This window comes from Lutjanus erythropterus, chromosome 10 (assembly GCF_056507025.1).
Source record: "Lutjanus erythropterus isolate fLutEry1 chromosome 10, fLutEry1.hap2, whole genome shotgun sequence".
Classification (NCBI taxonomy): domain Eukaryota; kingdom Metazoa; phylum Chordata; class Actinopteri; order Lutjaniformes; family Lutjanidae; genus Lutjanus; species Lutjanus erythropterus.
Window position 1 is genome coordinate 8,963,940 of NC_139326.1, and position 15,769 is coordinate 8,979,708.

A 15,769-nucleotide genomic window follows, 5' to 3' on the forward strand; every position below is an offset into this window, starting at 1 on the left:
GTAAACAGTGGTGTCGCTTTTTTTTGTGCAGCTAGCTTTATTTTGTTTTTACTATGTGGTGTTTTGATTTTTTTTTTTTAATGGTTCTCAATTGTCCTTTTGATGAGGCTATTTGGCATTATGCCAGTTTGCTGTCAGCTATTTTATCATTTCCTGCTGCTGATCTGAGGTTGGCAAAGAAGCATTTTGTTTCTTTCAGACGTGCTTATCATATTAAAATGAGGTTAAATCTTGTCAAAAGATAAGTAGAATCATTCCCAAGGCAGCAGTAGATCGGGAACAAAAACAACAACAACAGTGAAGTGGCAGTCTCCTGGGTGCTTCAGGGCCACAATACAAAGGGAAGCTCTCTGATTGGATGTTTAGTCTAGGAGATGAACCAATAGTTCAGGCTTAAGGTCTTAGGCCTGATGACAAGGCCACAAAAATTCTGGATAAGAGGAGCTGCTTTGTTTTCCTCTTTTCAGATGCATTCTCAAAGGCCTTTTCATGGCCTCTGTCTCCTGCTGTAATATCTCCCTTTCTAAATATGCGAAGCAAAAATATAAAAACAACACTTTTGTTTTTGCTCCCAGAGGTTGAAGTAAAGAATCTTAAGACTTCTTCTGTGCACACAAAAGGTTTACCTCTCTTGAATTTTGTTCACAATTTTTTTAGAATCTGTGTTAGTGAGCACTTTGCTAAGATGATCCATCCACCTGACAGGTGTGGTATATAGATATGCTTATTGCCTGTCATGATTATTGCATGTATGGTCTTGGGCTGGTAACATTGAAAACTTTATTAGGGCACTGAACTATTGCTATCTCACATAGGGCTACAAATACTACTGTTTTTTCCATGAGGACAAAGTCCTCACACCCTCTACTCTGCTTCTGATTGGCTTGTGGCACAGTCACTCATGCACAAATTTGCATCTTCGCTTCATATGCAGTTCATTGCCCACATCCCTTAATTTGTGCATGCCTTAAGGTTTGGTCACACGCAGAGGAGTGGTCAATGCAGCCTCCGCCCTTCAAAGTTTGCAAAAGTTGCTTACCCTGAACTTCTTACCTATACCCTAAACAATCACTCCTCATGTCTAAACCTACCCACCAAAAGCAACAATTATTAGACAGTCAGAGTCATAGGGGGTCAGCATGGGTCATGACTTCGCCCTCCTGGGAAAACAAAATTGGTATCTATAGTTCTAAAAGTGGGAGCACAAACAAAAGTTTTGCGTTAATATTTTTGAGTATATGACTTACTGTCTCTCTCTCTCTCTCTCGTTTGCTCTGTGACAACTTCCTGGGTGTTGCGGACAAAATCACATGTGCGTGACATTGCATCTTGAATTGTAATCTTTGTACAATGGGGTAATAAATTAGTAGCATTCAGGCATTATGGGTGAGAGCTTTGGCGGTTCCTGTTTTACCAGACACGAGGGCACGCACATTAACACACTCTGTACTGACGTGACTTGTATTTAGCGTCCTGCAGCACCTCCCAGTCTCTGCTTGTAATAAGTCTGTAGCCTGAGGGTCTAGACAGGTCGACTCCCAGTGTCTTACACAAAAGAGAAGGAGGCCCGAGGACAAAGGACAGAGCTGATAGAGCTTTGATAAATTCCACATCCGCACCTGTCACCTCCCCACCCTACTAACCCATCCCTGTGGCAGGTCATCATTACCGGAGTACTGAGCTGACATGTACTTGTGTTATTTTCACAATAGACTGAACAATGGCCACAGTTGTGACCGTGGCCTCCATACCTACTTAGCTAATCTCAGCTAATAGGCCTCTCCACAAAGGCCATATCCATATCAACCACCGCCCTGTAAGATAATGTGCTGCTGAGACTCTTTACTGTGTCGTTTCTTCAATAAGGCTCAAGCAGTGGGTGTAGGAACTAGAAACACTGAATATAGTTTGGGTTTAATTTGTCTAAGGATGCCTCTCCATCTTCACATATAGTCGGGGGCTGTTACCTTATTGTTCTGCCACAGTTAATTAGCTCAGTCATGTTTGCCTGTCAGTTCTGATAATGTGTTAACTGCCTAAAGGATCTGTCTGGTCTGTCATAAAACCTGATTGACTCCTCTTTACCCACATTCCATCTCCCCCTCGTCTGTTTTATGCTGAGGTTAGTGCTGTGTGTTTCGTGACATTTAACAGGTAGACATGGAGTTTGTTTGTCCTAAATGTAATTAGTTCTTGGGGAGGAGGACAACTCCCTTATCTCTGCCACACCCTATCTCTCAAACTAGTTTCAGATCAGTGATTGTTTTCACTGGAGTGGTGAACAGGTTCGAGTTCATGCCAGGCTCAGATTACAGGCAGGTTGGGATGATTTCTTCCTCCAAAATCTGAGCTAGGACCTTATTATTCGCAAGAGATCATGCAGTGGGTCGTTTGTGTGCACATATGAGTGACCAACAGGGCTGGAGCTTATCTGCAGCTAATCTCGCATACTACTGCACCTATCAGCCTAAAATATTTTCGTGCACATTTATGACTGTATGCTTTTGGACATGCCATGGTTGTGGTGATTTACAATGTTTGGAAAGCCTTGAAAAAAAGCCATATAACCTGCACTGACTACTGACTCCTCACTCCTCTTTAACAGCTCTTAGAGGCCCCAAGTCATCAACAACTACTAGGCTAAAAACAAGGCTTCCCTACTTGTGGTGTTTGTGAATAACTAGTTACATGTAAGTAAATGACATAACCAGAAAAAAGGCACTCAGTCCAGCACAGATCTCTGCCAGGTAACTGAAAACAATATTTGGATGTAACCTTTTTTTTTTAACATGTACCTGATTACATGTAACTAGTACTGTGACAAACTCCAGCACTGCTAATGTCTTATTAGACGTTTCAGAATCAGAAATACTTTATTTATCCTCAGAGGGTACTTGATCATGTTACAGATGCTCCCATTCAAGAAGAATATGTACAATCTACTACAATGTATAACAGAGATAAATAGCGGTAATATAACAAAAGATTTACCATAAGAAGTATGTAAAAAAAAAAAAAAAAAAGTACCTTACTCTCCAAAACAGCAATATATAGATACAAAGCAATATTTATACAAAAATAGAAGTAAATGCATAGCAGCCAGAATTGTTGCACAGAGTATTGCACTATTCAGTAATTCTGTGTGAAATTGTGTCACTTGCATATAAATTCTTGTGTTATGGCCAAAAAGGTGTTATGTGAGCTTTGACCTTTAAACACCAAAAATCTAAGCAGTTCATCGTTGAGTCCAAGTGGAGGCTTATCCTCAAGGTGTTCTTGAGATGTCACATTCATAAGAATGGACTGACCTGAAAACAATCCCTTTGGCCACAGCTGTCACCAGTGAGTTTTTCAAGGTTTTTCAAAGGTTGTAAATCACCGAGTTCGTTCAGCGCACAGTCATGAACCCAAAAAGTTAAGCTGAACCCAAAAAGTTAAGCTGATCAGTCCAGTAGCATTTGACATTAGCTGTGGTCAAAATGTGGGTCTGCTGATCACTCACACTCACTCACTCACTCACTCACTCACTCACTCACTCACTCACTCACTCACACACACACACACACACACACCTGGCTTGTGCTTACAGTTGCTAATCAAAGTGTTTGTGATTACAAAGGGGATACAATCTTTTCAGGTTCCCTGGCAGTGATCTGAACTCTACTGAGTTCACTCCTCTAGTTTGGTACTAACAACCACCACACTGCTTCTACTGCAGTGGAAATGTTACATTATTTTATGAAAACTTCTGTGGAGTTTCTAACCCCCGACTTACATAATTTATTAAAATCTTCTTTTAGCCTCATAGTCTAGTACAGCTAGATTAACATGGGCATTTAAATGGCTTTGCCGTCTGTACACACTATAAGAAGTAATAAATGCTCAAGCGGAAGATCAGCTTCTATAAACCATATGGAAACACTGTAAGTACTAAGTGTTTTAAATAACTTTATGATCTTTTTAGTTGCATGTTCTGCTCTGCTGTTTTAACAGTATGACAGGGAATGTGATATATGTTAGTTAGACTCAAGTGAACAGCGACAATAGAATATTATGTAATAGGCGCAAAAGCAGTAAAAAGTCAGGTCAAGTTTCTGTCAGAGTGTGCTTGTGTGTAAATCTGTCTTTGTGACTGCTTATTTTGTGGCAGCTGGCGATCAGATGAGCTCTAGTCAAATAAAACCTTTACGGGACTCTTACCTGTTGACTGACCCGCACTGGCTCATCAAACCGGTTTACCTGCTTTCTGTCTTTGACCTGAGCCGGGTAGTTCCTCGCCCAGCTCCATGGAGGACATAAAGACACAGGCACATGCACATCTGGGGGGGCAGTCACCTGTTAGAGAGTCCTTTCACACCACTGCACGCACACAAACTCCTTTAAGCCCTTTGCCCTGCTTTCCCTACAAGGCCGTTTCTCTCTACCTGTTATGTCATCGTTTCAACACAGGTCAGTAGTTTCAGTGGTTCAATAGTTATCCCTCAGACTATTAGGCTTTGTCACGAAAGGCTATAGTAAATTGGTGTGGGTGCATTGCTCAAAGCTGTACCGTGTTAAAGGACCAGTAGGATTTAGTGGCATCCTCACCTCCACGCCTCTCCACGCTTCCCTTTAATTGTCTGTGTAAGCAGCCGTGCCATGCATTGTGGTAGTGCCTAGGGGTGTTCCAAGAAAAGGGAGTCACGTCGGCTGCTCTGCATTTGCATAAAGCTGAGGTCTAGACTACTTTATGCAAATCAAGGGCTTCAAGTGCATCTCACGGTCTCTGGAAAGCCTCCCGACAAACTTTTAAGTCAATCATTTTTTTATTTAAAATGGAAACAAATTCAGCAATTGCATTGCTTATCTCTCGCCCATAATGTTTTCAGAAATGGTGAATAATTTTCGCAATATAGGAGGGAGTTCCCAAACAAGCTTCCATGTCGATACAGTTTGAAATCCAAGAGCAGACAGCCCATGAGTGACAACGCTCTCTAGATGTTCTGTGTATCAGTGAACAGGCTAAGAAATGTATTGCTTGACCAAAGAAAATACTTGTCCTGGTTCTGTTTTTGTGAAGTTTTGCAAACTTGCTTCACTTCCAATTTCTTTTCTTTGGTCAAAATTGTCAACATTTCTGTTTCCCCTCATCACAGCAATTAACAAGGAGAACGAGAGACTAATCAGTGAGGTTGAGAAGCGGCATCTTTTATATGAGCTACAGTAACCATTTTATGGGACTGTCCTTAAAAAGGACAAGGTTTGGAATAAAATCGGGGAGCTGCTGGGAGTTACAAGTCAGTAAATTGTCCCCCAGTTGCTGACCTTGAGAAAATTAACTAAATTATGAATAAATAACTGAGACACTCATCTGCAGAGGGAGAAATCATAAGCAATGCTGCTGCGAAATTGCTCATAGTATATCTGGACAGTTTTTCAGCCTCCATCCTATTGAGTTTGCCCGCTCGCTCGCTGTATGTTAGGAAGCGGTGTGAGCTTTTATCCGATCGCGTGCAGCCACAAGTGTTTGGGCAGTTGTAGGAGAGTGTAACCTGCTGTTGATCCGATGCTGGGAAGCAGCATGACCTGTTGCATCAAATGCACCATCACTTTCCCTTTCCAAGTGTGTTGAAGAATCTATGGTGACCACAAAACTTGTGTCAAGAACCAGTTTGATTTGTCCATTCAGGGTTACTTTAGAAACACAATGGTGTCAATTTCTGCCATATCCTGCCAATAGATCCCCTTGAATCTTACACACTGGACCTTTAAGACTAGTGTTTCAGTGTTGGTGCTGCTGTTGCATGTGCTGTACAGCCGAATCTAATTTAAATCAACCCAAATTAGGGGATGAGCTGAGCCAAAGTGACTGGCAGTTAACCTCTAACTCACCTGCTAATTATTCATCCCACTCCAATTCCATTTATGCCCTCGGTGCACACATCCCTGTAAATACCTAAAGTGTGCTGCCACCCCCTTTGTGCATGCCACACTTGACTGTGCCCTACGCTTGATTTCACAAAATTAGAGCCTTTTGTGTTAAACAAACATGCGTGTGTGTACTGAATGTTTGCTTATGATTATGTGTCTAGCATTCTGCAGTTTATTTAGCGTTTCTCGCTTGGTAGTTTCCCCATTGTTTTGGTTTGGAGAGGATGGATGGTCTGTCATACTGTGCCTTTGGCCAAATGAGGCAAACTCTCTGCCAAAAACACACAACCCCGTCGCATAATCTTTGTTCCCGTAAGCTACCTGAGCAGCCGCTCCACTCAGGCACGATTCCAGGCGGTCCAGGCACGAGTTTCCTTCCTGTGCCATCCCTCCCACACACACACACACACACACACACACACACCCTGCAGGGCTTGGAGCAGGGATGGGAAACTGACTCATGGTTCTTGTTGTTTTTAGAAAGGCCCTGACTTTTCCCCTTAGTCAACAGGAGGATGCAGACAGGGTTAGTAAGAACTGGAAAATCCAGGAATGGTTATTTAGGGTTTTCCTGGTCGGTTTTCAAAATGTGACCGAGTGAGACAGAGGAAAAAGAAAAAAAAATCACCCACAAAGAGAGAAAATACACTTGGAAAGAAGGCCTGTAAAGGAAAGACATTTGAGGAGTGACTACACTGACATCACCCCACTCAAACAGGCGAGATTTATGGTGTCATCCGAAGGGCATGTCACCTAATATCACCTTTTATTAGGAGTATCCTCAACACAAAGCAAGTGTAAGCTGCTACAAATATACGTTGCATGAGTGTGCATATGACTGTGTAAAGCAGGTCATGTCACAGCTCACTGTGACTAATTACCTGGTTCCTACAGAGACCGACTTGCCAAGCAAATTAAGCGAAACCATAGGGTGGCACCGGCAGTATACATCAGCTTGATACATAAAGAGCTCATCTGATCTGTCATCAGAGCCATTTGTTTGGATTTGTTAAGTCGAATCAAATGACTGGTGAGATAACAGATAGTTACTTTGAGATTCTGTGCTGTTAAAGGGATAGTTAATTTTTTTTTAAGTGGGTTTGCGGGAGGTTTTTGTATGAGGTACAGTAGATGGTGGTCGGCACAACCCAAGTTTGGAGACACACCAGGAGTAGAAATGAACTGTTGTGGACAGTGTCAGCAGCGAAACGTATTTTAGCCACCTAAATGAAAGGCTTACCTAAAGAAATAAACCTCTGTGTTTTAAAGGGTTAGTTCAGATTCAGTGAAGTCACACAGTAGCAGAAAAAAAAGTTTGGTTGGTTTGGAGAGTGATGTTTTACTTCTATAAGGTGATTACCTGTCAGAAAAGACTGTTTGATTGCAAGTTAAATTGGTGAAAATACTCCAAATATACATTACACTTAAGCTGAAATTGTTTTCTAAGGCTGGGCTTGGGCTGTTTTTTTAAAGCTACCTCAAATTTTGTTGATTTTGGAGGCCCATGTGTTTACACCGCCATAACCACAAAATATAAGATTTGAAATAAAATTACTTGTCTCATTAAAAGGTCATATACGTAAAACCAGAACCATCCCTCTAAAATGCTGCTTAAGAATCATAACAAAATATAGTCAGTGTTAAGCAGAAACCCTCCTTTTTTACCTGAAGCTGGGTCTGCTATTGTCTGACTGAGTGTAATGAACATAATGTAAGTAACATCTGACGCCAAGATATCATTTGCTCCACATCCCTCGGCTCCTACTCTCTTCTATTCACCTTCTTTCTGGTCTAGGGCTCTGGCATCGGGCCGACAGGCTGCAGGTTATGTAACAATCACCCAGCTGCATTGGCACCACGCTCGGTCAGTGCCAGAGGTTAATGAAGCTCTCTGATGGACAGCAGAGCAGCAGTATTTTCTGCTGCCCTCATGGGTTTTCCACACTGTCCTGCCTCCAGAGTTACAAATTGAATTTTGGCCCTGATGCGTTCCCGCCTACAAAACTCTCTCTCTCCCTGCTCCTCTCCTACTATCTCTCTCTCTCTCACACACACACACACACACACACACACACACACACACACACACACACACACACACACACACACACATTTCACCACAAGCTGTTTTCTGCAGTGATTCTGCAATGCCCTTTATTCTGTTATTTGGACAACAAGTGTTACACCCACAGATTTGTACAAATCTTTGTGCGTGTGGGATGAAGCGAGAGGAACATATTTGTCAGCGTTGTTTATGTTGTTCCTGTTTTTATTTTTGCAGCCGCCTGCATAGCTTGCTGCATGGTGATGTAACAGGTCTGCAGGATAGGATGTCTCTCTGTGGGTGGGGGGGGGGGGGGCTATCTGAATCCTGCTGTCTCCTTTAAAAATGTATAGACTTAGAAACAAGCAATAAATCGCCTCCTGCGCAATATGACCCGCTGACACTGCAAAGAGTGCTGCACCTGTGTGTGTACGAGTGTGCCAGGTGGTCATACAGAATATCACCATATTCTCTAAATGGAACAATAAAAACAAACATCATATATATATACATAAAACAATAAAACCTGCTGCTGCTTCTTAAAGGATGAAAAGCTCATTTACACACAATGGGAACTGATTTTAAATGTATATTTTTTCTCTTTCTCTGCAGATCTGTTTCCTGGTGTCAGCTTTCCGTGGCCGAGTGTTTTCGGAGGACAGCTGTGCTGCTCTGGCGCTCTTCTCTCACTACTTCCACCTCAGTCAGTTCTTTTGGATGCTCATACAGGTAACAGCAGGTTAACAAGCAGCACAACACACACTTGACTCTCTCAAATGAAAAACTGGAACTAGACGGCGCTTTTCTTGTGGTGCTCAAAGCGCCCATGAAATACATTTGAAATATTCAACACCAGTTACTCTTTTCTGAAATTACGACCCGGTAACTCGAGATAATCCACAGACCTTGTCCTCAGCAGTTTCATGTAGGAACTATTTTCCTTCTACGGAACTACAACCCCAAGTCCTCAGGAAGCATGCCAGGTTTTTTTTCACGATTAAATAATTTTATCCCCACTCAAGCATATGCTGAATGGGGATAAACAATGCACGATGCATGAGTCACAATTTCTTCTACTTGATGATACAGTGGGTGTAGTTCAGTAGATAGGAAGTAGTTCCTACATGAAAGTGCCCACAAAGTCTGTGGATTGTACATATTTGGCCATAAACATCATTATATACATTAGATTTCTACCAATTCTGCTGTAAATTCTTGCGATGCAGCGAGATCATAGGTGATACACTGTTTTCCTAATGTGAGCAGAGAGATTTGTTGTATTTCTGTCCTTTCTCCTGAATAAGAGACCAGGTGAGGCTGTGTCACCATGTAAAACTGTGTCTCTCCAGTCTGCAAGCCTTCAACAATGATGTCTATTCACAAGGCCTTCAGTCAGACAATGGAGCCAAGTGTTGAGCTGTAATTCAAGAGGGTCAATAAAGTCAGTCAGTTGCTCAAAGTTAAACAGGACAGCAGATTAAATGTCCTACTGTATGACTATACTTTACACTTAAATGCAATTCTTGTTTTTCACTTTTTATTCTTCTTTTTAGTTTCTTGCAGTTATGTGTGATGTCAGATATGATGTTAGTTCTGAAGTGTTTATTATTTCTTACTGAAGGGCACCTGTGTCAAATCCCCTTTCCTTCTCCTGCTCATTTTTCCTCTTGGCTTGGCAAAAACAGGGTTCTCATTCTTTCCTTTGTCCCTTACATGAAGCATGTGTTTTTTTACGTAATAGCTGAGACTTCATTCCTCCACCACGTGGGCTTAGGCAGGTTTTGATTAGAGGGTGAGATGAAGGTACCAGAATGCTGGCTGACATGATCTTTGACCCCAGACTGGTACCACTTAGTAACACCTCACCCCAGCAACTCCTTTGTTGACCATCTGCCCCCTACTTCTTCTTTTTTTCCCTCTCTCTTTTTTTGTCACTTAACTACCAGGACCAGAGCCTGGCAGACAAAAACAAACTTTCAGCTTAACATGAGCACATGGAGAAGATATTAAGGCTTATATGTTACTGCTTAAACTTCAGAATGCAACACTTGTTTTTTATGTTGCAATTATAGAGAAATACATCAGGTCTATGCAACATACAACGCCTAAATATAATAATATGATTTTTATCTGCCGATGTAAATCTCGTCTAAGCCCATTTAATCCTTCAGAGAGACGGTAGATGACTTGTGACCTGCTGACAGGGTTCAGGAATGTGGTTAACATGGTCCAGAGTACTTCATCTGCCCCTTCAGAGAGGAACCAAGAGGATAGACAGGGATAGACCCTTTACCTCAGCTGATCCCCCTCCTCTAAATCCTGCACTGCAGTGAAACAAAGTCATTTACTTAAAAAATAAATCCCTTTTTGTTTGTTTAAGGCCTTCAAAACTTAAATAAAATATCCTAGATCCACTGACCTTAACTAGGAAAGGAACTTTTTAAATATATTTTACTGTTGGTGCTATACGTATTCATTTTTCAGCTGTGGACAGGGTCAGAAAAAAAGGCATTTTAGCCGCTTTTTCTCGCCTTTTCCGATGAGAAACCGTTGTTGCCATAGGCCAAATATCATTTCCCCCAAACCAACCAGACTACACAGGCAAAAACTGTCATTTTAAGTCGCAGAACACGAGAGTGATATTTGGCTTATATTCAAGTGATTTCCTGTTGGAAAAGGATGTCTGATGGCAAAGTAAAGCAGTGAAAATATTCTTAATATAGCTTACACTTCAACCGGTATTGATTTTTTAGGGTGGATGCTTTTTAGGTGGCCAAAATATCTGACGCCATCTGCAGCATACAGTTGCAGTTCAGCCTCCATGCTGGTGCCCCTCTCTGCTTCTCAACTGGCATCTGCTGAAGCCAATACACCGACTATCAATAAGCATCTCATGCAACCCAGCATCAAAAAATCCCAACTATCCCTTTATGGTGGGAAATGTGATCCATTGTTGTCATCACTCAAAACTGTTGTTGTGTGTACACGTTATTTAGTGTGGGTTAAAATGCATTCCACCACATGAACATGAGAAGCAAACCAGTATCCTTATGAGACCCTGTCTCCCATCTCCCCCCTCTGGTTGTCCCCCTCTTACGTAACTGACTGTTGCTTTGTTTCCATCACTCCTCAGTCTTTTACAGCGTGTGACGTTCGTAAGTGAACATAATCATCGTTTATGTAGTGGATATAATCTCTCCTGGCACATACGTTATTATTTGTGGAGTATTATAAGATTAGCCCTTTGAATAAGCTAATGGAGAGTGACCGCAGTAGGGTTATACCGGGACCAGGCAGTACTTTATGTGTATGTATGCAGTACACAGAATATTTACCAGATGACCTCTGAGATATCTTAATTAAGGGATAAAGGCTCAGGCCAAAGGCTTTCATGTGGCTTAAGAAGTGTTAGAATTTGGATGACGAGAATTGGCAGTCATATGAAATGTGTTTTGACGTTAAGAGCCGGTTTAGATGCACACATGGTAGTAGTTAGTATGGTAGTGGAGTTGATGTGATCTTGTGGGGGAAAAATAAACCATGATTCACTGGAAAAAGAGTTCAGATGTGAGGAAAGTTATACAAATCCCAATTAAAAAAACAGAATGTGATGAAAACGTTTTCTGCCTATTTTCAATTGAGTACACTACAAAGATAAGATATTCAGTATTGAAAGTGATTAATTTTATTGTTTTTGTAAATATTCAGTCAGTGACCGTTTGGCAACAAGGACAAGGACATTAATTGTTGAAGTTTTGAAAGCAAAATTCTTTTCCATTCTTGTTTGATACGGCTTCAGTTGCTCGACAGTCGGTGGGTGACAAGTCTTCACTGCAGACAGGTCAGTTTAGTACCTGAACTCTTTTACTATGAAGCCAGACTTTTGTAACATGCAGAATGAGTCTTGGTGTCTTGCTAAAATAAATAGAGAAATCTCTGAAAAAGTCGTCATCTGGGTGGCAGCATATGTTGCTCCAACACCTGCACGTACCTCTCAGTTTATCAGTTTAAACATCAAATATTTAAAAGAGTATTCACAAATTATTGCATTCTGTTATTTTACGTTTTACATTTCCCAACTTTTTTGGGAGTGGAGTTTGTAGCTTCAAGAAAAAAAAAAAAAAAAAAATTGGATTTTCTGTTTTTTATCCATACACTCACTCACACACTCTTACTTTTTCTTAAACTGGCCTTTCTCTTTAACACCCCTGCCAAAAAAAGTCTCATCTTCTTTAATTGTCAGCAACAATAGTAGCTGACAATGAAAATATTGCTTCCACTCTGACTCTCATTGATATGTGACTCCAAAACCCTTCTGTCCTCACCAATGTCTCAGTATCGACCCCGGTGATGTCTCACCGCTCATTTTTTCCCCCCTATCAGGTAGCTGCTTTCAGCTAAGTGGCTGATATGTGTGGGCGCCAGCAACCCATCTCAGACCATGAAGAAGACTACAAATCAATAACTGCAATGTGTGTGTGGGCGTGTGTGTGTGAGTGTGTGTTTATGTGTGGATGTGCACGTCCAGTATTTGGTCAGAGGAATATGCCCTGACATAATGTCAGAAAACAGCCAATAATTTAATCAGTATCCAAACCAGCTTTTTCTGGACTGCAGAGGCTTGCAGAGGCAACCTCAGCTCACTGAGAAACTGCATAATATTACATAACAATACGTCTCCTTCAGCCAGGAGAGACCTGCTGAAGCCTCAGTACTGTCCTGCAGTGTGTCTGTACCCTGCTTCACAGCCAGACAGGGTGCCAGTTTCACAGCTTTGTAGTTACTTGATACCTGCCAGTGTTTCTGTACATAAATGTATTTGATTGTGATAGTGAGGAATAATTAGCCACCGGTGACCATCAGGCTAACCAGACATACAGGTGGTGAGTTTCTCAACAGTGCTACTGCTTCAGTAACACTTAAAGGAAGAGATAACCTTAAAAAAGCACTTACTTTAAGTGGTGCAGATAGTTTCAGTCATATTTGTCAAGGGTTTGAGATTTTGTGTCTGAGATTTCTGCTGTTCCCCTAATGAAATCTAAATAATCAACAGAACACAGTCTGTTTTTATGGGAATATTTCCACAAAAGACAGACGTTCCACTGAAAATATTCAAGATTTGTGTTGTTTTTAGAAACTGCCTTCTAAAAGTCCATTAAGCCATATTTCTATTGACAAGAAACACACACACACAACAAAGTTCAGGTAGCTGGTTAGTCGCACTTGTCCAGGTGTCCAGCAGTAGTCCAGTGGATTGATGATTATTTTTAACTTAGAGGAAAATTAAATAGTGGACATTCGCTTCATTTTTGCCCTCAGAGGTTGCCGCTTGGTTCAAGTATGCTATAATAACTTAACAGGATATGCCACAGCAACCCTAAGTGAAAAAGAAACTTCATCAGATGAACAAATAACTGTCTGTAAAACTTAAACTAAAAAAATATTCCAGGTCTTGGCGCCCTGAAGCTGCATGTGTTATGCACAGTTGGTGCTAATGACAATGACACCATCAACGGGTGCCACTGTATCAGAAAATCAATCCCATGGTTGGGCAAATGGTGTGAAATGCAGGGGTCTGCCTACACACCTTGTTTAAAAATAGGGACTCAAATCTTGTATGCTGCATATTGAGTCTGTGAAAGACTCATAACATTGAAGCAGTAGGAGGTGGAGGACACCCTGATTGCCACCAGGTATTTCACACACTGATGTGGCACATATATGAGCCACACAGTCAAACAGAATATCTCCTTGTAGCAAAGAACATGGTTCCTGCAGACAAATTGCTACTGAACTGACCATTTTTAAATGGTTATCCCAGCGACAAGACAAAATCACAACCACTCTTCAAGCCAAGTAGTCAGCTGGTAACGCAGCTTTATTCTTAGACTGCAGTATCAACAGTCAGTGAGTGAAGCAGCCACTGCAGAAGCAACAGCTCAGCACAGTTACCCATAATCCATTTACCGTACCTCCAGCCTGCTCACAACCAAGGAAAGGCAGTTCTTGAATCTGACATCATGCCATTGTGTCAATGCAGTGCAGTGAAGTGAAGCTGTTACACAACTTGAGTGTAGTTTTGTATGCTGCACATGTGTGTCTGTGTTTGTGTAGCAGACATTGTTTGTTGTGTCAGTGGTTATACAATGTGGTTATGATTATGGGGGTGGGGGCAGAGGTTATCTGAGGGAGAGGTCAGCATCCCCTCACCTCCTGTCACTAGTTGCATCACATTGCCCTCTGTGCTTAAGTGTCCACAGACAGATGGACAGTCACAAACATCATCAGCTGTTCATTATAACTGCTGCACTGTTGCATAAGGTTTATTACTCTGAACTGACAAAGGAGCTCTGATTGTTTTGCTCATAATAACTAAACCTTTTGCCCCTTTTTAAATAAAATTACATTAAATAAAGTTATAGTCTTCGTCATTTTAGGGACTACTATTTACTTCCCAATCTGTTGCAATTTTCACTTAAATGCATTGTGATTATCTATTTTCCTCTTGCAAGACATCAAAAATCAGTCATTTAAAACCTAATTCTCAACATTATGATCGCCTGTAAAAATTGGATGGTGCAATATAATGGCCGTAAACATGTGCATCTTGTTTATGTGGTAATGAAGGATACTTTCTGAGATTTTGGCCGAGTGCATCCCCTTAAATTATGGCTGGTGTATGCAAGCAGTTTTGCTCTTGTGCAGAAAAGGGTCCCACTGTATGCAAATTGGGGATCATTTAAAAAAAAAACTTTAGTTTAGATTCATCGATAATCATTTTATAGTCACATCGTAGCCCTCTGAATTGGGATCAGCTTCAGTTGTGTCCCAAAATTGTTTCGATATTTGACATGTAAAGAGTGTGTGTGTGTGTGTGTGTGTGTGTGTGTGTGTGTGTGTGTGTGTGTGTGTGTGTGTGTGTGTGTGTGTGTAGTTTGCTACTTCCTTTTGCCTTTGAACTTGATTTTAAAACTCAAAATGAACCTTTGCTCTTTTCTTTTCACCGGTGCAGCAATTTAAAATTGTCTGAAAGATGTGTTATTGTCTGCTGAGGTCTTCACACAGGGATAAGACGTGTCTATGTTGTGTGAACAGGTGTTTAGAAAGGCTGCTTATGTAACACTGAAGGGCTTAGTGTATCAGATGGATGAGACTATCGAAGCCAGCTAGATTACAAAGCAAACAAGGCTATTGTGGGTGTGTTAAAAGTGTGTTTGAATGTGTGTGTGTTTTAGTGCTTCACTCACACAAAGAAAGATGGAAAAAAAAAAGTCCAAACATGGTCCCCTTCCTCACAACAGAGATGATAAAGTCCATGAAGGTGCTGGCAGTCACATATCTGTTTTCTGTTTACAGTCCTGTGCACAAACTGGTTTCTCAAACTGTGTTCACAGGCGGTGAACTTCTGGCAGGTGCTGGTGATGAACGACGAGCACACAGAGCGTCGATATCTGCTCTTCTTCCTGCTGGGCTGGGGACTTCCTGCTTTGGTCATCATCGTCCTGGTCATCGTGTTGCTTGGAGGCTTCGGATGGACCATACACAGTGTATACGGACTGGTGCAAGGAGATGTGTGAGTGTGACACAACACATTCATGTAAACACATACACAACTGACCCTTCTTAGGTCCCGCCCCTTTTTGCTCTGTACTCCAATAACAGTTGAGCAAGCCTAGTACCCCGCAGAACCTGCACTAGGTTCAAATTAAACGGTGAAGAAGTCCTGCACTGCTGCAGACAGGTTCTGGAAATAAATAAAATGCACAGAAAATTCAAGAAACCACAAAATAGGACCCTACTATTATGATTATCTGG

The 15,769-nt window shown here is 41.4% G+C and overlaps 1 protein-coding gene across 1 annotated transcript in view; it reads left to right on the forward strand.

Annotated features, from left to right (window-relative positions):
• Nucleotides 1-15,769, forward strand: part of adgrv1 (adhesion G protein-coupled receptor V1) — a 162,278-nt gene that overhangs the window by 108,964 nt on the left and 37,545 nt on the right. The window contains exons 89-90 of the mRNA XM_084728141.1: nucleotides 8,567-8,683; nucleotides 15,349-15,527. Coding sequence (XP_084584267.1) covers nucleotides 8,567-8,683; nucleotides 15,349-15,527 — 296 coding nt within the window. The remainder of the gene's footprint in view (nucleotides 1-8,566; nucleotides 8,684-15,348; nucleotides 15,528-15,769) is intronic.